The following is a 20,833-nucleotide window of genomic DNA, read 5'->3' on the forward strand; positions in this document are numbered from 1 at the left end:
CCTCTCTGGGACAAATGCTTTAAGGAATGTGCAATGTTGAATGCTGCCATAACGACCAGATGGACACCTCATAAGGGAATGTGCTGTGTTGGAAGCATCTTAGCAGGGATGGATGTGTTATTATTATTATTATTTGTTTACTGTACAGAAACCTCCATATGGAGTATATAGTACAACAGATTAAATTAAGAATAAATTATAGTGATTGTACTTAGCTACAATTAATACATTGTTTAAATGTGTTTAAGGTAGGTGATTCCACAGTACTGCTAGATAGGTTATTCCATAATTTAATTGTAGAGGGGTAATAAGAGTAAAGGTAAGAATCAATTCTGGAGTGTGGCTGCAAAAATCGTTGATCGTGACCTCGTGTTTGGCTTGCTGTTGGGATTAAATAGGTTCCATTATCGATGTGAACTTGTCTATGCACCATTTTATACATCATAACTAGCTTCAAATTGTTCCGTCGCTGTTCAAGAGTTGGTAGATCCAGGTGATCTACTATCTCAGTTACACTAGCCCAGGGTGAATAATTGTTTGTAATAAACCTTGCAGCTCTTCGTTGGACCATTTCTAACTTGTAGATGCTACTGTTAGTGTATGGAGACCAGACAGTTGATGCATACTCTAAGATAGGACGTACCATTGCTAGATAACACTACGTCCTATCTTAGAGGTGTAGTGCTGTTGACCTGCCAGTTAACCCTGTTTAACCTGCTGTTAAACTTGTAACAAACGATTAGTTGGCAGATTTTAGTTTGGCGAAACATCGTTCACTCGCCAAACTTTCCTCTCATGGCTATTTATGTGTATCAGTGATGTGGGAGCACTGTAGATTAAGGTGGCTGGCTATGGTTGTAATGACCCTTCTCCATTAGTCTCGTGCCCAGACCCCTTTTTTTCTTTTTGTGCGGGGGATTCATCACAACTAATCAACGATCCCCAAAAATTGTAGATCCGGCTGCACAAAAAATGTATTGGAGATCCACCAGACCCTTTTTTCTCCGCCCCCACACAAAAAGAAAAAAAAGCGGTCTGGGCACGAGACTAGTTGTTTTCCACCATTTCTTGCTATGGTGCTATAAACACTCTAATAGAACAGACAACCAAAGCCTGCGTTCAGTGCACTGCGCGCTGTAAGAAATATTTTTTAGTGAATCAGAGATTTGCACACCTCCAGGTCCAGCTATGTCCGCTCTATCATCTCCGAGTAGTCCTGTTACTCCTGTTTTCCGTGTTTATACTAACAAAGAAGGTATGTAGCTAGCTGTTGGACGTGTCCAACATTAGTCAGTAGATGAGTATTTTTACCTAATACTTAGCTCGTTGGGATGCTGAACGCGATACAGACACTCTATTTCAAAACCATTCGGTAGAAGAAATACGAAAAATCGAGCGGAGAACGAGGTAAGTACACATATTGGTTGCTTTCATTTCTATTTAGTGTCCACCACGATATAGAAATGACATACAGATTAAAAAGGAAGAGCTTCGACAGATGGTTGGGTAAGGGGTACTGTTAAAAATCTATACTTTATTTGTCTGCCCCTAGAGAACGGTACAGAGACCTTCTTGGTGCAGCAGACTCCATTAGTGACATGATGGCTTGTTCTAAACAGGTGTGTAGCACTGTACTGTATACGTTGGAAGGGAATTCTACATAAGTGAGTCTGAAAATGGGATGGTAAACCGACTTACTTATTTGGTTGACAACCAGGGATGAGGTTGGATACCTCTCAAGTGTCATTGTGGTATTTGAGTGTGAACGTTAACCCTTATAATGGGGTTTACAGATTTAATAGAGGACTTGCACGCGTGAAGCAACAGTTGCTAGGTGGACATGTTTCGGGACAACTTTCTATGGCGCATATTGGGTCAGAACACTGGGAAGCAGGGCTGGTTTCGAAATAGAGAGGATCTTATCATTGGCTTTGTGAAATAGGTGGCTAATTAATTTCGATACATTACTCACCAATTCTAACTTCTTCGCTGTTTTTAACGAGCTGGGTGGTATTTACAACACAACTCAACACTGATTCGCTTCATTACAGCCTGTACCAAATTCTGAGAAAGCGCTTTTCAGCCACATCGTTGTCCTGAAACATGGCCAACAGTTATGGTTGCTTAGCAATTACGATGATTTACATCACGCTGCAAGTCCTCTATAGGTGCATTGCCAAATTTGATATATTATATTCGTTTAAAGTTCAGAACCTGTTTGCAAGCATCTGGCATGACAAGAAATGGGGGTTACTATTCAGTGGACTGGACTACTGGACTGGAACACTGGACTGACATTTTTTTTTTGTTTTTACACATTCTATGGTTGGATTTACAGAGTCTTGCTAGTAAGAACCCTTTGGGCACCTGCAGCCCACTTCTAAATGCTGAAGACAAACAGTGGAATACGTGAAAACTGTCTCTTAATAATTTCGCTACTGTTTATTATGCCACTATACAACACTTATTCCTTACCCTGGTGTGTAGTAATTGAATGTGACAGCAATAGTTAACCAGCAATCAACTAGCCAGTAGACAATAACTTTCAAGATATCCTTAGAGCAAGCTTGAGGAGCAAGCTAGTCTCGCCAGCATGGCCAGACCTCTAGACTTGCCTCTCTAGTTCAGTGCAGGGGCTTACAAATTAGAGATTTTTCAGTATGGGCACTTATAATCTTTAATATATAAGCCCCTGCACTGAGACAGAAGTCTGGCAGCGAGACTAGCTTGCTTGCTCCTCAAGCTTGCTCTAAGGATATAACTTGAAGGATACTGTCTACTGGCTAGTTGATTGCTGATTAACTATTGCTGTCACAATCAATTCCTTGCACTGCCTACAGCATTACTACACACCAGGGTAAGAAATAAGTGTTGTATAGTGGCATAATGAACAGTAGCGAAATTATTAAGATAAGAGACAGTTTTCGCATATTCCGTTGTTCGTCTTCACCATTTAGAAGTGGGCTGCAGGTGCCCTAAGGGTACTTACTAGCAAGACTCCATAAATCCAACCATAAAATTTGCAAAAATCAAAAAATATGTCAGTCCAGTAGTCCAGTCCAGTGTTCCAGTCCAGTAGTCCAGTCCACTGAATAGTAACCCCCACAAGAGATCATCTTTGTTAAAAGATTTTGTATTTATGGATCTGCAACAACTTGTACAAGCCTACATTTTACAGTATAAAGTATTCACTACAATTATGGGTGGTACAATGCATGCGTATATATTGGTTTTAAAAATCCATAAATTTTTTAAATGCTGGTAAAGACAGGTTCTCAGCAAAAACCTGGATGTCATCTTATTTGCTCAGGAGTTAGAAAATCTTTGTTTTGTTGCAGTACACAAAAGAAAATAAGATATACGAGTGTTTTCATCTCGTAACACTGACAGTGAACTGTCGATCTTCACTGATTTAGCAAAAGACAAATGATAGAGGAAATAACTTACCCAGCAATGGATTCACCTGTTCAAGGAGAAATGATTGTAGAAGTTTCAACTCTGTATATCATTGCCTTCTTATAGCTATTTCATAAATGCCTATAATTTATCTTCCCAATAGTTGCTGTACAAATCAATTTTCAGTCGTTACTTCTTTCTGCAATTGTCATTGCTACTTTGTAGCACTGTATCTCCAAAAATGGTTGGTATGTGAAGCCAAAACTTCACTCCTTGGTTACTTAGGTTACTTAGACATGGAAATTTATTTAAAGAATTTGATATTATATAAATATCTGGTCACGAATGCTCACAAACATATCTATCCAAGTGATGAAGCAGATTAGTCTTGTTTGGTCATACAGCCACGGTCATGGACACAGTCACCATGACCACCATCACCATGGACAGCTATTTTTCCTCCTTGTTAACACATCGTGATGTTTTTCAGCAAAAGAGAGTCTATTGAATTTTAAGTTGTGAGTTGTGGTTAAATGAAAATAGGATTATAAGTGGAGTAGACAAGTAAAATAACTTAGCAGCTGTGGTACATGTTTACACTACTTTTAATTATTTCGTGAGATTCGCTTCATGTAACACTGGTATTTCCTCTTACTACACATTACAACCAGTGTTACATCTCACTCATATTAACTTTGGGCCTTTTAGGCCCTCGTCAGGCCCTCGTCAAAACAAATTCTTACTGAGCAAGAAAATTCATATCTATTCAGTACACTCAGTTATTGCCCTTTTCACCTTCTGATAACTACAATATGTTTCCCTTGTACTGGCAGCTAGAACTGTGCTATATGAGTGGATTTACGTGTATACAACTTGTGATAATGATAACATCTATCATAACATTTTCTGTGTACTCTCTGCATATGAACAGCAGTCAGGTGACATGCTTTTGAGAAAAGTTTTGCACATACCACTCGTAGTGGTCAACACTAAGTACCTTTAAATGATTTTTATTAAATGTTTGATATGAAAGGTTATGTTATTACACGGCAATGCTACACTTGATAGCTAATCAGCTAGGAATGTACAACACATTAATGATGGCGGATGCTGACTGTATTCTGCCTGAACAACTATGATCATCCTATCCACTTAATGGTGGCTAACACTGGTAAGGCATAACCTCATCCTCCACACCCTTTCTCCATAGTGGCACTTGTCAATTAGAGACTGTAAGCAGCCCCTTTAGAGGGGTGCGGTGTAATGATTGAACTGTCTGTCATCATTGACTGTAGTGTGGTACCAATATTAAGCTGTTGATGGTACAGACTTTACTAAAACAAGCAAATCATCACCTTTAGGTGTAGTTATTAAACACCAATCATCACTAGACTTGTAGGAGTTCTTAGTATAGGCATTACACCCAGTACAAGCCCACATGCACACTTAATAATATTGTGCAAATACTTGAATAGTCTTTGTACAAAAGTAGAGGAAAGGCTCGATACATCTTTACAGTTCTGCATAGTTGTTTGCAGTAGAGTGATTCATGATTAGAACACTGCCATTATGGAGCAACTAGGAACTTTGCAGTAGCAGTCACAACTTTCACATCAAATAGTAATAACAAGAGTTCACAATATTTATGAACTCTTGGTAACAGTAATCAATTATTATACTACGATCATTTTCATACAATCTATTACTTTCAATTGGTGTTAGTGCTTCCAGACAATGCCTGAAATTATGGTCAGACATCTGCCTTTTCATGACCATTTCTGGCCAGAGGAGGTTGGATGCGTTCACGTGAGCTGTACTTTAATTGCATTCTTTGATTTGGTTTTTCACGTGATCGTCAATAGTCGCAATAGGGTCATTCCATATCAAATCAACAAGGAATTTAGGGTCACCTCTCGGATTTTGACGAAACTTGGTGTGTTTGTAGTACCTGTGGTGCTTATCACTCATGCAAATTTTTAGCTCCATACATTCCATAGTTTCTGATTTATGACCACAAATATTGTGAATATTTCATGAAAATTTGGTCCATCTCTAGTTATAAAATTGACTGCAACTTTGTTCTGTGTAAATATTTTTAAACACAATTTTCACTGATGGAAGACTGTTGATTGACCTTTTCAGTGATCCCTAAATTATGGGATATCTACTTAATTATGGATCAAAAGTACTTCATTGAAAACTGTAATCCTTTATATTTTGAAAAATGTTGCTTGAAATTTTTCAAATTCTTTTGTGAATAATGATTGGGTTATAGTCTATGTTTGATAAAATTTTTGTGGTGGGACCACAATGGGCTCGAGATATAATGAATTATGATGTGGTATGCGGTGGAATTTGCAGGCTATTATTGCTGTATTGGAGTGTACACCTCCAATAACCACTCACAACAAGGGTATGCCAAGTTTGTCTTACAGAGTGAAGGTGTCTAGGTACATTGGAACCTGTATTAGTGACCACCTGTATTGAAAGGCCACCTATATGCTGCAGTTAAATTATACTTCTTTAATGTACAGCACAAAAGCATCAACCCTTTCTAGCAAATCCAAAGATGGTCCTTATTAGACAGGTTGACTATAAATTATAGATCTGACCACCATGTGTCCCTAAACATCATGTAAATGTTGTACCATCTCTTCACAAGTACCTTCTTTATTAAGTTGAATCCCACTGTAGTGGATTTAGCCATATTTAAGTTCCGTATGTGGCAGCATAGATACATACAACAGGACTCCTCAGAAGGGATACCTGGATACCTTGATAACCAGGATGCCTGTTTATACAATGCACTCCCACTCTAGCGGTGCACATACATTAGGACCAAGATACTTCTGTAGCTTCTGTAATATGAGCACTTTATTATGGTCCTAACAATGGAGGGGTTTTACCATATACGTACATGCATTAATTGTACCTCAATGTGTGAAATTAATTACTACATTACTTTACATTCACGACCACTTTGAAGATCAAGTCATAAATTCATACACATACTCACGTAGGAAGTAAACATGTTGACCACATATTTACCATTTACCTGTACTGATCTTCAAAAACGTGAACACAAAATACTTTGAAAACCATTAATTTTAGTAATTACAGTACTATAAATCATGCATTGAGGTGCAAGCAAGTGTTAATAATATAAAAACTCTTGGTACAAGTAATGCATCTACTATATACAGTATAACTCTTCTATTCCCTGGACCATTGATAAAGTGTTCATTTTTGAGAAACCACAGACTTGTCTTGGGTCCAGAATGTACGTACAATTATAAAGTGAGATCATGAGGCTATCAAGGTACCCAGATATCCTTTTTGAGGCGGTCTGTTGTACCTATGCAGCCATGTACATAACTTGAATAGTGTAGAGTGGGGATATGTATGTAAGTGCACTACGGCAAGATTTTAACTGAAGAGATTGTACAACATTAATGTGTTTATGGATGCATGATGATCTCATTTATAGTCAACCTGTCTAATAAGGACCATTTTTGGATTTGCTAGAAAAGATTGATGCTTTGGTGCTATACAATAAGATCCAATTAAAGTATAAATTAGCTGCAGCTTATAGATGGTCTTTCAATACAGGTGGTCATTAATACAGGTTCCAATGTACCTAGACATCTTCACTCTGTAAGACAAACTTGTCATGGCCTTGTTGTGAGTGGTTATTGGAGGTGTACACTCCAATACAGCAATAATAGCCTGCAAATTCCTCCACATACCACAACATAATTCATTATATCTCTTGAGCCCATTGTGGTCCCACCACAAAAATTTTATCAAACATAGACTATGACCCAATCATTATTCACAAAAGAATTTGAAAAATTTCAAGCAGCATTTTTCAAAATATAAAGGATTACAGTTTTCAACGAAGTACTTTTGATCCATAATTAAGTAGATATCCCATAATTTAGGATCACTGGAAAGGTCAATCAACAGTCTTCCATCAGTGAAAAGTGTGCTTAAAAATATTTACACAGTACAAAGTTGCAGTTGATTTTGTAACCAGAGATGGACCAAATTTTCATGAAATATTCAAAATAGTTGTGGTCATAAATCAGAAACTATGGAATGTATGGAGCTAAAAATTTTCATGAGTGATAAGCACCACAGGTACTACAAACACACCAAGTTTCGTCAAAATCCGAGAGGTGACCCTAAATTCCTTGTTGATTTGACATGGAATGACCCAATACAAAACTGAAAAACGGTGGGGATCGCTGGGGATCGTTAGATATTCAGATCGTCCTTTTGTGTAAGCTTCAAGGCAATGTACTTTGTTTTGTAATTGAATTCCGGGTGAAATTAATAAGTTGCGGTTCGGTGTACACTACTTCACCAGCCTTCACGCATGTATTCTATTAATGAAACATGAAATGACTCAATAAGTTATTCTGAGATCGCGATGTATTAATCTCCTCTATAAAGGGATTTTGTGTAATTTGTTTTAGTGGTGCTTAAAGGGCGTCCAACCTCCTCTGATTTCTGGCGAATGCCTGAACTCGTTTAGAAAGTTTTTGTACAGTGCTATTGAGTATGCCTGACCACATAACAGGATTTGTCAGATCATTTCCAAAACATAATTTCAGGATCATAATTTCATGAGATTTGTTGGTATACATTTAAAGCCATAATACATTGAGTAGTCTCCTCTCCCTAGCTACACATACAATAATTAATGCCCACCTCACCAGTGCTCCTTACGTTCTAGTACCCAGTATTGTGTATAAGCTTCTGGACTCGGACATGAGGACTTGGGCATGTCTATATAACAACCAAAGGCAACAATTGCAATACTAATATATGACACATTATTAAGTCTTGTGACATCATCATCATGAGTAACTCTTACAGTAGTACCGTTGGAATCTATCACTGATCCTGAACCCCAAGCTCTCCGACAGCTCTTCTCCCTTGTTTATCAAGTGGTCCATCAGTCACAGGACATCTAGTTATATCACTAGTCCAAGACCTTGCCTCTGCAAGTGATCCATTTCTACCCTTGGAGCTCTGGAATGGTCAAAGTGTAAGCATGTTCACTGGAAAGTCTTGCCTTCCTGAATTTGAGGCACTTCCCTGGCTACTGCCACTGGCAACCTTCTTTAAGTCACTGTACCATCATTCTGAAACAATTCCTTTTCTGTTGGGAGCCTCTCCATTGTAAAGAGGTTCTCCATATACTGGCATATAGTAGAGGTTCAGAGACAACTGTTTGGCATTATCTCTCTGTTGACACAGGAAGATCCCGTTTCTTCTAATGGAGTTACCACTTTCTTACAGAGAGAAGCACCCCAATCTCCTTGCCTATCAGCTGCTGTTGCTGTTATGGGACAGGTCCTTGTACTTGTGGCTTCACTGCCTGTGGCATCCAAGGGTCCATGGTTATACCTTTCCAGACTGTGGTTTGCTCCCACTGCCTCAAATGACTCCACCAATGTAGGAAGTACATTTGAAGAGTCTTGGATTCCTGGTTTTCCTTGGATTCCTGGGACTGTGGTTAGGTTGATGGAAACACTGAATTTTTCCTGCCACCATGCCTAACAGAAATGACTGTGTGGCCACCACTGGTCACTACAATGTATGGCGGTTACCACTGACACTAGTGTCTTTCAACATGTGAGGTGGTAGGGACCTGATTCTGAACCCTTGTCAAAGGATTTCTCTGTCCCAAGTTTCTTGGACGCTTTCTCGTTGTTCACAAATTCCTTTCCTGCCATCGCCTTCAGCTTCTGGAGTATGTACGTTTACATTTCTGACTACAGACTACACACCCATGACTATGGGTTTTTTTTTCTGTTTCAGAAAAACCCAAACCTTCATGATACCTATTATATAGAACTATCGTATTGTATGGTAAATGCATAAAAGATGCCAAAGAAGTGAAAGTTTCCTCCGCTTGAAAATAATTTTGTATGGTGGCAATCCACAAAAGATGAAGATATCCAAATGGTGTGTGCATAAGTAAGATTTACATTACTGATTAAAACAATCACCACAGCTAGCTATATGTGATGCATTTTAGAAAATGGCTGCTCCAATAAATGCATACTACATATCTGTCCCCTTTTTTGTTATGCAATGCATGGCAGTGTTTCATAGTGTTGCTTGAGGGCTCCATGGTTCTTCCCCCACCTCACCCCCAGTAGGATGTCCGTAGGAGACAAAGTGCTGACCTCACCCCTGGTAGGGTGGCTGCAGGCAGCAGGATGACACCCACTGGTTTGATGATACCACCACCAGCACAGAACTGGTGATAACTGTGTACCTCCCACATACACAGACATTGTACAGCCCCTGAGCAACAGAGACACAGGAATTTACAGCTCTGATCAAGCCTCTATATGAAAGCCCAACAGCTATGTCAGCTTTCTTACACTGCTATTTTAATTGCTGTTTTCAGAAGTGGAATCCCCCAAGCTGGACAGTTTGATTTGCTGTAGGCAGGACAGCTTGGTCTAAAAAGAACCCTGCAAGAGCAGCTATGGCTGGTCCACTGGCATAGTTGTGGATCTTGAATCCTAACACAACAGAGGGACAAGTGATACTATTGTTGCAGAGGCTTTATTACTTCTGGCTAGTGGTCCCTCCAAAGAGGCCCAAGATCACGGAAACAATTGGTGAATAAGCTATAGCACTAGTTCTCACCTTAGCCCAATGTTTTTCAACTCATAGGATAGCAAGGATACCAAAATGCTCTCCATCTGAGTGGTTTTCATGGCTAAATCTAAGTTGTGCATACTAATCATGTGAGTATTGATTAATCGATCCCCATAATTGCTGTCCAGATGTAGCCCAGGGTATGTTTCGTATGTAACCCAGCTATAGCTGGACTACATATGAAATGTGGCCAAGGCGGCTCCTTTGATGTGTTACATGTATACATACAGTGTACTCTTCTTTAACTTGTGTCCTATTCTTTTCGCTGACAACACAATGTGTCAGTTTAAGGTAATGTGTAGTGTGTAATAGCTTCCCAGTGCCGACCTTCTGGGAATCATCCATACTTGCTGTAATGACTGGTTCGTCTTTTTTCAGGTACAAAATAATTTTGTTGGTATGCCTCTTTCTTTTGATGTGGTATGTGTGGCCAGTCATAGTTATGTTACAAAAAGTAAGCATACAAGTATGCAAGGAGTTAAGCCATGACTGAAGTTGAAATTAAACGGTGGGGGGGAGGGGCATGTGAACTGATATACATTATGCAATGATGCTTGAAAATATTTCACATGAGCCGATGCTTACTGTAAAGAAAAATATCTATGAAAAGAGGTTCTTCTACTGTGTTTATACTTCACAGTGATGTGATTTTTGTGAAAAATGAAATCCTAATGAAGAAACAGACACCAATCCATATATTTATTGTTATGGATATATAGGCACTCCAGTGTTCCAGTCCAGTAGTCCAGTACACTGAATAGTAACACTCTTCTTTAGGATATATTTTAGTAGTCCTTACATAATTTCATTACTTGGTTGTCCTACCACCCTTTGACCCGGGTGTAGGTGACATTGTTTCATTACTTTTATTTCTGTGATCCGTATTCAAATAATAATAATAAAAAGTGTTTCTCTCACTGTTAGGCACACACAATTATTATGATGCAAGTTTTTATAGCATATATGGTGTGTGTGAACACATAAACTAGATTCCATTGTATTTCATTACTGGAATGAAATGTCTGCATTCTGTTAATTGTATTATGATGCCTTTTAGCTGTTAATGGGAGTAGAAGATTGCATGGTCATAGCACAACGTCATACAGTACATACAAGTTTTAGTAGGTAAATTAATAATGTGCCCCCATTATACACAGTTACATATCATGGACTCCAGTGACTAGTCACCAATTCACAACATGCCTAGAAAGTTGTATCACAATAATCATGTGTGCCTAAGAGTGAGAGAAACATTTTTGGGCATACCTACATGTCAGTATCTGCTATACGGTAGAGAGTAGATACTGTCAAGCAGTAAATAGAATACATTTAATTGAACCCATTTGGCTTATTACAACTACTTTTTAGGATCATATTCACCACTCAGTGCTGAAATGTTGTTGTAAGTCACCCTAATATACAGTAACCCCACCCTTAAAAATGTGTATTGTACTTTGCATGGGAGGATCAAAGCGATGCCGCATGTTATAGTTAAAGCACTGCCGTGCGTATGTATGGTAAATACAGGACGAAGAGCGTGTAGAGAGGCTAATACAGCACGAGGCGAAGCTGAGTGCTGTATTTGCCTTGAGACACCCCCCGAATGCTGTATTTTTCATACACACAAGCATAGGCGGTGCTATAACTGTTATACTGTACTTCCTGGTCATCTGGCTTGGAGCGATTTTCTCTGGTACTCAAACCGCTGCGATTTTCAGTGATCAGGATATTAGTAAGTGTTTAACTGATCTATTTCTAGTTGTAGAAAGAACTGATAGGATTAGTTTGGCTAGTTTTAGCGATTTACAATGTCACGCACGTGATCAATCTTAGTGGAGTTGTGTTTAAAAAACTTCATGATCAGATGATCAGTAAGTATTTATAGAATCTATTCCTAGCTGTAGAACAAACTCATAGGATTTGTTTGGCTGGTTTTAGCAATTTACAGTGTGTTGTTTATGTAACATAAATTTTCCACATAACTGTACTGTATTTGTCCAAGTGTGCTGTATTTGCCCAATTAAGTGCATAACTGTACTGTATTTTCCCAATTAGCTGCATAACTGTACTGTATGACTCATACAGTACAGTTATGCAGTTGATTATTATTGTAAGGACAATATGATACGTGGCATCGCTTTGATCCTGCAGCTAATTGGGCAAGTACAGTACAGTACAGTTGTGCACTAAATTGAGAAAATACAGCACACTTGGGCAAATACAGTACAGTTATGTGGAGAATTTGTTTAAGGAATTTACGTAAACAACACACTGTAAATCGCCCAAACCAGCCAAACTAATCATACAGGTTTGTTCTATGGCTAGGAATGGATTGTATAAACACTTACTGATCGTCTAATCATGAAGCTTTTTAAACACGACTTCACTAAAACAGCACGATTGATCACGTGTATGACATTGTAAATCACTAAAACTAGACAAACTAATCCTATTAGTTCATTCTACGACTAGAAATAGATTAGTTAAACACTTACTGATATCCTTATCACTGAAAATTACAGCGGTTTGAGTACCAGAGAAAATTGCTCCGAGCCAGACGACCAGGAAGTACAATATAACACATAAAGCACCGCCTATGCTTGTGTGTATGAAAAATACAGCACTCGAGGGGTGTCTCGAGGCAAATACAGCACTTGGCTTTGCCTTGTGCTGTATTAGCCTCTTGACACAACCCCTCGTACTGTATTTTCCGTACACACGCGCGGTGGTGCTTTGACTATAATGTAAAACCAAAAAAAAAAATGTCAGTCCAGTAGTCCATTCCATTATTGCAGTCCATTGATTAGACACTACCTTGTGTTAATACTTGTTTGTTATTACTCAGCCATACTCTGAATGTAGATGTTATTACTTTTTGTTAGCTATTAATTACTGCAAGTTATAAACAAGTCCAGCTTGTTCCAGCTGTGTCAGTTCCCAGCATACAACTAGCTACACTTGTCTGATCTATATGTTACCTAGTGTAGTTCCCACCAGTGTTGTTAACAGTGTAACTTGCTTGCTAGAATGGTGGTCTGGAGAAGAATGAGATTTTGGTGGTATTTGTGAAGAACCATACATACTCAATAACTTACCAACCATGCAGCGTGAACTTATCAGTACATACATATCTGATTCTGGAAACAATCTTTGTAGCCACATCTGCTAAGGTGAGAACTAGTGCTATAGCTTATTCACCGATTGTTTCCACACGTTTTCGAATATGGACATGCCCCCATCATGAAGCTACCACTCTGCACAGAGTAACCACTCTACCAGCAAGCTTACCTATCTAGGCCTTTAGTAAACTCCATACTTTTCCATAAACGATTTAATAGCACTGATTAAAAGATTAAACTCACGTATCTGAAATTTTCCGTGATATCCTTAGATATGTCCGTTCATCGTAGCCGGACGTAACTAGAACGTACTAGCTGCTGACCCACAATTGAAATTTTAGGTATGCATATACAGGTGTATAATACATCCAGTTGCTGCACTCGTATTGGCTTGGGTGATTGATCGCCCAGTACAGGCTATCAGCCTAATAAGTGTTACATATTAGCTGTAACACTGGGCATTCGGGCTTTGCCTGATATGTATGCCCTCATGCCCGTGTTACAACTATTACATGGATTACATTTTGGTTCGTTTTTCAAAGGTGATATCTTATATTACACTTTTACACTTGATTATGTAACATGTATTACTTCATAATGTGTAAACTTTTGTAAGGTGTTACACCCAGCCCTTGTTAGTAAACACAGAACATTGTGTATTCAGTTAAATATTTAGCTGCAGTTCTGTTTGAACAGTTCTGTCAGTGTCACAAGGTCCACGTTGCATATGTGGCAATTATAAAGCTCAATCCTATCTTCAGTTGTTGTAGTGTGATAGTTATTTGTTACAAGCCAATCTGATAAAATTTCAAAGATTGCCATGGAAACACTTGCACAGTAGAAATGGTAGTGAAATTAATAAACTGAATGCCATCACAGTACACTATACATTAGGGATAGTGTACTGTGATAAACTTTCTCATTCTTCTCCTGTAACTGAGTCATTTTCACATTTTCAGAACAGTTTATGGGAATCATTTATAATTAAACAGATGCTAAAAGCATGATGGGGCGTGATGGGGTGAGCCTGAGTTGTGTGAAAAGTGATGTGACATCAACTGAGTAGCGTTTAATACGCGTGTGTTTGTAGCTATACATACAGGAATGCTCAGGCTACTCTAGAGGCAGCTGGAGGAAGGTGCAAAAAGTTCAAGTTGGGCTTGCCAGTATATTGCTACATAACTGTGTGTGAAGCATAGTCAGCATGTTGCCCACGATATGGTTGTAAAGACTGTTATGTTTGTGTTATATTTTCACGCTGTATCTGACTTCTGGTATTGCATCAAACTCTGTAGATCATTCTTTCTGTGCCAATGTTGACTGAAAGATTAGCCAAACCAACCATACAGTTAGCTGCTGTTTGTGTTGACATTCTGACCTAAATTAAATGTAGAAACTTAAATATGTGTGTGTGCGAGTGCACGCACGTGTGTTTGTGCTCACACTTGCTTGCAGTTTGGACAATGGTAGTTGGATGGGTATGCAGTTGCCACTACTATGTTTGGCTGTGTCAATTTCTACTCATTTCTTCTCATTCTTGTGTATAATCATTCTTGTATTTTTTTTTGTTTCATTCAAACACATCTTTCCTATGACCAGTACTAGAATAACAATGCAAATTGCGTGGTACATAGCAGTATTTCTTTTGCAGCTATTGGCACAATTATACTATAAGAGCAAGTTGGCACAGAGAACTATCACAAAGCACAACACAGTCAGTATTACTAAATTGCACAAGGTACAAATTAGCGTATAGAGGGAAACATTGGTGGGGGTAAACTTGGAGAATAGCAAGCTAAACTGCATTTGGCAAAATAACTTTAGCAAGTTCAAGTGTTTTGCTATAAAGATATTGGTTAGTTAAATGTTAAAAAATTTGTAACAAATCACTAAAGTTTTCCTGTATACAGTAATTAGCAGGCTCTTAAAACTTTGCCTTTTTCTTATGTAACTGGTTAGCCAAACACGTTTGCACTGTTAGCTTAGTAGGGAGCATTGTATTTTCTCTAAGTATTTATTGGTTACTTATGATATAATACAGTGTGATATATCACTGTACTGATTCCCCTGAATAATTTCTCTGCTAGTATACTGTACTGCTTCTTGCACTTCTCTGGTGTCAACAACTACTAATCTGAACGTTTCCTATTGCAGGGTACTCAGTCTCTATTCAGCCATGCATTCTTCACTCTATTATCAGATATTTGATACGCTGTGATCTTACCTGCAACCTATAGGTGGTAACTTGAGGTTTGGACTTTTGTGCTTTAGACTTGTAGGCTATCTGTTTTCACTGGTCTTTCTTTGATTGTAGTATATACCAGTTGATTCAAAAAGAAAAGTGATTTTTTTTTGAATGAAATAACATTTCGGTCAACCATATGATTAGTGGTAACAGTAAAGGTGTCAAGAGCATACACAAAGGGATACAACATATGATACACCTTTATGGCTTCCCCATAGGAAATGTATGGTGAAATCGGTTTTTAAATATTGTGTCAGACATTTGAATGAAAAGATTTTTAGCAGGTCAAACAAATGAGCCAAATTTCAAGAAAATCTCATGTTTTTGAGGACTGAGCTCAATGCATACGTACTATAATGGGGCAGGTGCACTGAATCCTGTCTATATGGATGCTTAAAAATGAGAATCCAGACTCTTATTCAGAGGAGGTGTAACATTGTCCAAAATAGTGACATTGGAGGATTGCAAGGCTCCTGGATACTTTTTGTTTCTTTCTTGGCATTTACTGTCAAAGTCTCTGATTGATTACATGTACTGAATCAGAATAGGGGTCAATTGCACTGTTGAATTTAGTGTAAGAAACCTTTTGTTAGGTCGGTCCAAAAAACAAATCCCTTAGTATACCAACTGACTTGGTTAGCCCCAAGGTAACTCCATTGTGCAGGTTCCCACATGTTCTCTGTGTGTGTGTGTATAAAAATGTGAGGGACTTTTGTTTTTGAATGACACCAAGAGATTGATGACACAATGTTGAGTTATTTCTAGTTGGTATTTCTTTTGTTCCATAAGATTCCACTGATTTAATAACAGGTATTATATTCATGGTGTAGGCTAATTGTTCCAGGAAGCAGTAGGCTCCTTGCAGACTCACAGTGTATACAACACATGTACCATTGTAAATTGTTACAGTATGTGCATCTTGGTGGTTGTATAAGACAGGAGCCAGCCTGGTGTAGCCCTGTACAGTTTGCAGTAACTCAATAGTACCATTGTATCCATATGTTGTTCACAGGCCTACTCGTCTCTTGCTAACTCACAACAGTTGTGCAACACTTTACTGCAGACTCACAAGGTGAAGGGAACTGGTGCCTTCCAACACGGTGGCAGCCAGAGGTAAGCAAGTATCATTACCGATTACCTCCTATCTTTGTTATGTGATGTAGCCATGAGCAAATGTGCCTGGGAGTATCCCATATGAAATTGTTGGTTGGAATTCAAGGGAAGGTGAACTAGTATTTTTTAATGAGGTGAAGTTAGTTGCTGTTGCTTTGTAGATATGGAGTAGTATTGATGCTATGGATTACCAGCAGGCAGCAGTGTTCTTCCTCCGTGCTAAACGCATTGTATCACAGTTGTGTTTAGAGTCAGTTGCTGCTTCACCTCAAAAGTCATTGCTTGCTGTAAGTGAGCATTATTGAGCGGCATTTTTTATGTTCTTTGTTTCTGCTAGGGAGTGGCAGTTGTCCTCCTACAGCAGTGGAACTCTATAAGACATTTCCAGACCACCATATTGGATTGCTGTAAGCAGAGCTTGAAGAATGCCAGCCTGGACCAGTTGGTCATTCTACAGTCCCTCCTTACAATGGTGACATTAGACCATATTTCTACAAGACAAGCATTTAATGAATTCCTCATTGGAAGAAAAGTATTGGATTAATGATTTGTGTGTTTATTTCACTTGCCCTCTGTAGGCAGCCATGCAGCTGTTGTTTCACCCCAGCCAACAAGGTGACCCATTGTCATGGTAACCACCATTATCATGTCAGTAAAATTAGCTGCCAGTGTCAAGACACAATTATGTGTCCTAGTCAACATCATGAAGTCTTGTGTGCTACAGACAGCTGGTCTGTTTTGTAGGAGCTCTCTACAAGGTGTGTTCTGGGTGTTTAGAGATTTGTTTATAAAGATTAAATACAGTTTCCTAAGGCCTTCTGTATACACATTTTATTTGATAATACAGTATGTTCTAAGTTTTAGGGATTTGTTTATATTTATCCAGAAAGATTAAATACAGTTGAAATAAATTCTCAGGGTCTTCTCTGTTTATTTGATAGTAGCTAAGGTTGAGTGATCAGAGAATATTCTTCGTGACATCATATTGTTTTGTTACATTTATGTCTTCTGTAATTGGGTAATTGCTCCTTACAATTAATTTATCATATAAATTTAATATATACAGTACTGTTATGTGTTCTTCAGATTACTCTACTGTTGTTGCTACTCTGAATGAAAACCTGCAGCTGCTCCAAGAGGAGGGGCTAGATGTACCAGCCACACCCACAGAAATCAGCCAATCAGCATTGCACAGCTCATGCAAGGAATGGCTTACCAAGTGAGACACAATACATGTAGATTGCTAAAACAGAAATCCTTAAAATTCTTTTTTTCACTGTTTGTTTAACTGGACATTAAAAATCACCTTGATCCTTTTAAGTTGGCCAGCCCTGAGCTGACCACCTCTAATCAGAAGTCATACTTATATTATATACACAGGTGCTTAACAGACATTCAAACAGGTGTTTCTTCCCTACTTCACCACATCACATCAGTGAAATCATTGGTTGTGATAAGGGATGCTATCCATGATATTTTGTCAGAGGTGACTTATCAACATTATAATGTCTTCTCTGTTGATGCTTCATTCTTTTAGAGAATGGATGAAATTGACTGGGACGATTCTTGTGATACTGTGCTGGGAAGAAAATTGTGTATATGGAGTGAGCTACTTCAACCATCAGTGTTTGCCAGAACTAAGGTATATGCCTTAGTGGTTGTTTACTAGTAGCAAGAGTCCATAATAATGTGTTGTAGCAATTTATTCATTTCATTGATGTGATTCATTATGATAACAGGCCAAACAATAGAATCTGTTTTTCTTACATCCTTTTGAACAACTAGTGTCAGCCTTTACACACTGGTTAACATTGAAAGTACAGCTTTTTCTTGTGCAGGTGATTTTGGAGGGAAAGTTCTCAACTGTGGAGAACTCATTCGCTGACCTGTTGAACAGATTCTTGGACCATTATCCCAAGAAGAATTCCACTAGCTTCTTATGGAAGGAAGATGAAGAGGTAGCATCTAGCCACTGTGTGCTAACACTGAAGGCCACTGGATGTAGTCCTTATGTTTACAGGTAAACACCTAGGGGTGTTGACTGCTTGAGGTGAAAAGCTGACCTTACAGATTTTGCATGGAATTCAATGAAATGTTAGTAGGAATTACTGAAGAGGTTGAGATATTTGTGGCTCCTGTTGATAGAGCTGTTGACAAGTCAAGAAAGGTGATTTGCTGAGGTGTTGTGAATCAATTAATTTTCAGCTGGAAACAATACACAACAGCTGGTTGTTTGTTGTCATTCCCACACACAGTGTTGTTACACAAATACATGATACAAGTGTGTGTTTACTAGGGATCTAGTGCTTTTGACAAGTACTCTGACAGTGATGCCATGTACCAGTTTGTACAGGAGCGTACCCTTCAGCTGGTCAATAGGTTTGTGCGGTATTTTAATTTGCTAGTGGTGTACACTTTTTGTATGTGAAGATTTCTTGATGTTGTCAGTGAGTTGAAGCCAAAGACTCAACCAATGGACAACTCTTCGATTGAGAGGTAAATGTAGTTTGTAACAAGTCCCAAATTGACAGTTATATCCTACAAGGCTGTTGGCATTGGGTCAGATGTGTCAAGGACTACGTCAACACTGTCCCTTGTTGAGCACCCTATCACAAGGCTGTAGGCCAGCAAAGGCTAGCACAAGGCAAGAAAAGGTGGTTCCATTTCACCTCTTTTGACTCCCTGACTTCCAATAGGGTGGTATCAACCAACAGACCAATGGCAGTCAATTCAGATAAAGTTTGTAATGTTTTGGCTGTGTGTGTAGTTGTTACTTTGTTGTGTGTAGGTGACCAGTAGTGATAATGGAGTAATGGTCCTCCTTCACCAGATGTTTACCAGCATCTATAGGTGAACTAACCTCTGAAGCCATGCTGTAGAAAGGGATATGTCCCTGTTACATTTAGGATAAGTGACTCTAGTGCTTCCTGTTCTTCCTTATATAGAATCTGAGTTTATATGTCCATATGTTTAGTTTAGTAATACCATGGTAATGGGGTATCATTATCTTAGGGCTAATTTGGTGATGAGAGCTTGATGTTCTCCCCTGCAGGGTTTGGTGTGACTGGATAGCCATCAAACTGACAGATAGATATAGCCATTGCTTGTTGGCTGATGGTATCTCTCTAGGCTGTGCTGCACTCAACTGGGAAGAGGTTAAAATATCTGAAGAGACAGAAGGTGGCAATACTGTGGAATCTGTTATAAGAGTTCCTGCCCAGGTATGGTCATCTCACTTGGTTTAATAAAAAGGCAGAGTCAATTACAGCTTTGGCTGAGGGATTTTGCATGTTGTTTGATGTTGTTGCTCTCTAAGAGAACCACACATTTCCAGGTTCAGGTTGTTGAGTGTTTCTCTCCTTAGGCTTCTTGCTATGTCACCAATCTTCTCTTCGTCCTTTGTCAGCAGCTGGCTGTCATCAGAGGTCACTCACTTGACAAGTTTGTGTTGTTTCACAGTATAACATTTTTTAAATAACAGCTGTTTGTCTTCTCCAGAGACTTGTTGCTTCATATTGGCTACAAGATTCTCAAGGGCATCCTTGTCACTCATGGCAAACTTTTACTAGGAGTAGACTCCTCTGGCACCCAAGCATTACAGAATTGTGCACTACAACTATTGTTTGACATAAGATTCTTAAGTAATCTACTTCCACACACATCTACTTTAGAAGAGGTTCGTGTGTTTGTATATATATATATATGTATTCACTGAGTAGCCAATATTTTGTGTTGTAGGGTGCAGAAGACCTTAGCAGGACAGTCCAAGAAATAGAGACACAATTTGAGAACTTAATAGATCCATTTGACTTAGATGTATTTAGGCCTCATTTATCCAGGAACTTGGACAGACATCATCAGCGATGTTCAGTAGGTTTATGCTAGGTGTGTAAGTGATTTTATGCTCTTGTTTTACAGGTAATGTTGGGTAGTATATCTAGCTTAAACTCCTCTTCACACATAAAATTGAAAAGTGGCAATGTTAGTGGTGTGAGCCAGGAGAAGCACAATGTCATTCCAACAGCACCATCGATTGCTGCCTTCACATCTCTGCCAGTTCTTACACCATCTCTCAGTCAAGATACTACACATTTCATACAGGTATCATAAGCCTGAAATGACTAAATGAAGTAATATTTCTTTTATTTTGCGTAGGACATACAGGCGCCACACTCTATTGATGACCAAATGAACTATTTTCTGTTAACTGTGTCATAATGAAAATCATAATTATTATGATGTAATTGAGCAGCTGTTACTCGGCGGCATTTTTGAT

At 38.7% G+C, this 20,833-nt stretch overlaps 1 protein-coding gene across 1 annotated transcript; it reads left to right on the plus strand.

Annotated features, from left to right (window-relative positions):
• Positions 1–250: 250 nt before the first annotated feature.
• Positions 251–20,805, plus strand: LOC136260971 (conserved oligomeric Golgi complex subunit 1-like). Its single transcript, XM_066054905.1, has 26 exons — positions 251–1,255; positions 1,323–1,407; positions 1,462–1,506; positions 1,553–1,619; positions 16,457–16,557; positions 16,608–16,668; positions 16,719–16,844; positions 16,895–17,089; positions 17,136–17,172; positions 17,220–17,315; positions 17,644–17,776; positions 17,938–18,043; positions 18,095–18,199; positions 18,396–18,577; positions 18,628–18,724; positions 18,854–18,936; positions 18,988–19,053; positions 19,103–19,201; positions 19,254–19,296; positions 19,346–19,407; positions 19,610–19,778; positions 19,922–19,998; positions 20,056–20,233; positions 20,296–20,427; positions 20,476–20,658; positions 20,713–20,805. Exons 1-26 carry the CDS (start codon positions 1,189–1,191, stop codon positions 20,773–20,775), a joined length of 2,658 nt encoding a protein of 885 aa, XP_065910977.1. The 5' UTR covers positions 251–1,188; the 3' UTR covers positions 20,776–20,805.
• The last annotated feature ends 28 nt before the right edge of the window (positions 20,806–20,833 follow it).

The sequence above is a fragment of the Dysidea avara genome, chromosome 7 (assembly GCF_963678975.1).
Source record: "Dysidea avara chromosome 7, odDysAvar1.4, whole genome shotgun sequence".
NCBI classification, from domain to species: Eukaryota; Metazoa; Porifera; class Demospongiae; order Dictyoceratida; family Dysideidae; genus Dysidea; species Dysidea avara.

Coding starts and splice junctions, on each gene's coding strand:
- LOC136260971 (XM_066054905.1), top strand. CDS start 1,189: ATGTCCGCTCTATCATCTCCGAGTAGTCCTGTTACTCCTGTTTTCCGT. Junction 1,408..1,461: donor AAAATCGAGCGGAGAACGAG/GTAAGTACACAT, acceptor ACCACGATATAG/AAATGACATACAGATTAAAA. Junction 1,620..16,456: donor TGATGGCTTGTTCTAAACAG/GTGTGTAGCACT, acceptor TGTTGTTCACAG/GCCTACTCGTCTCTTGCTAA.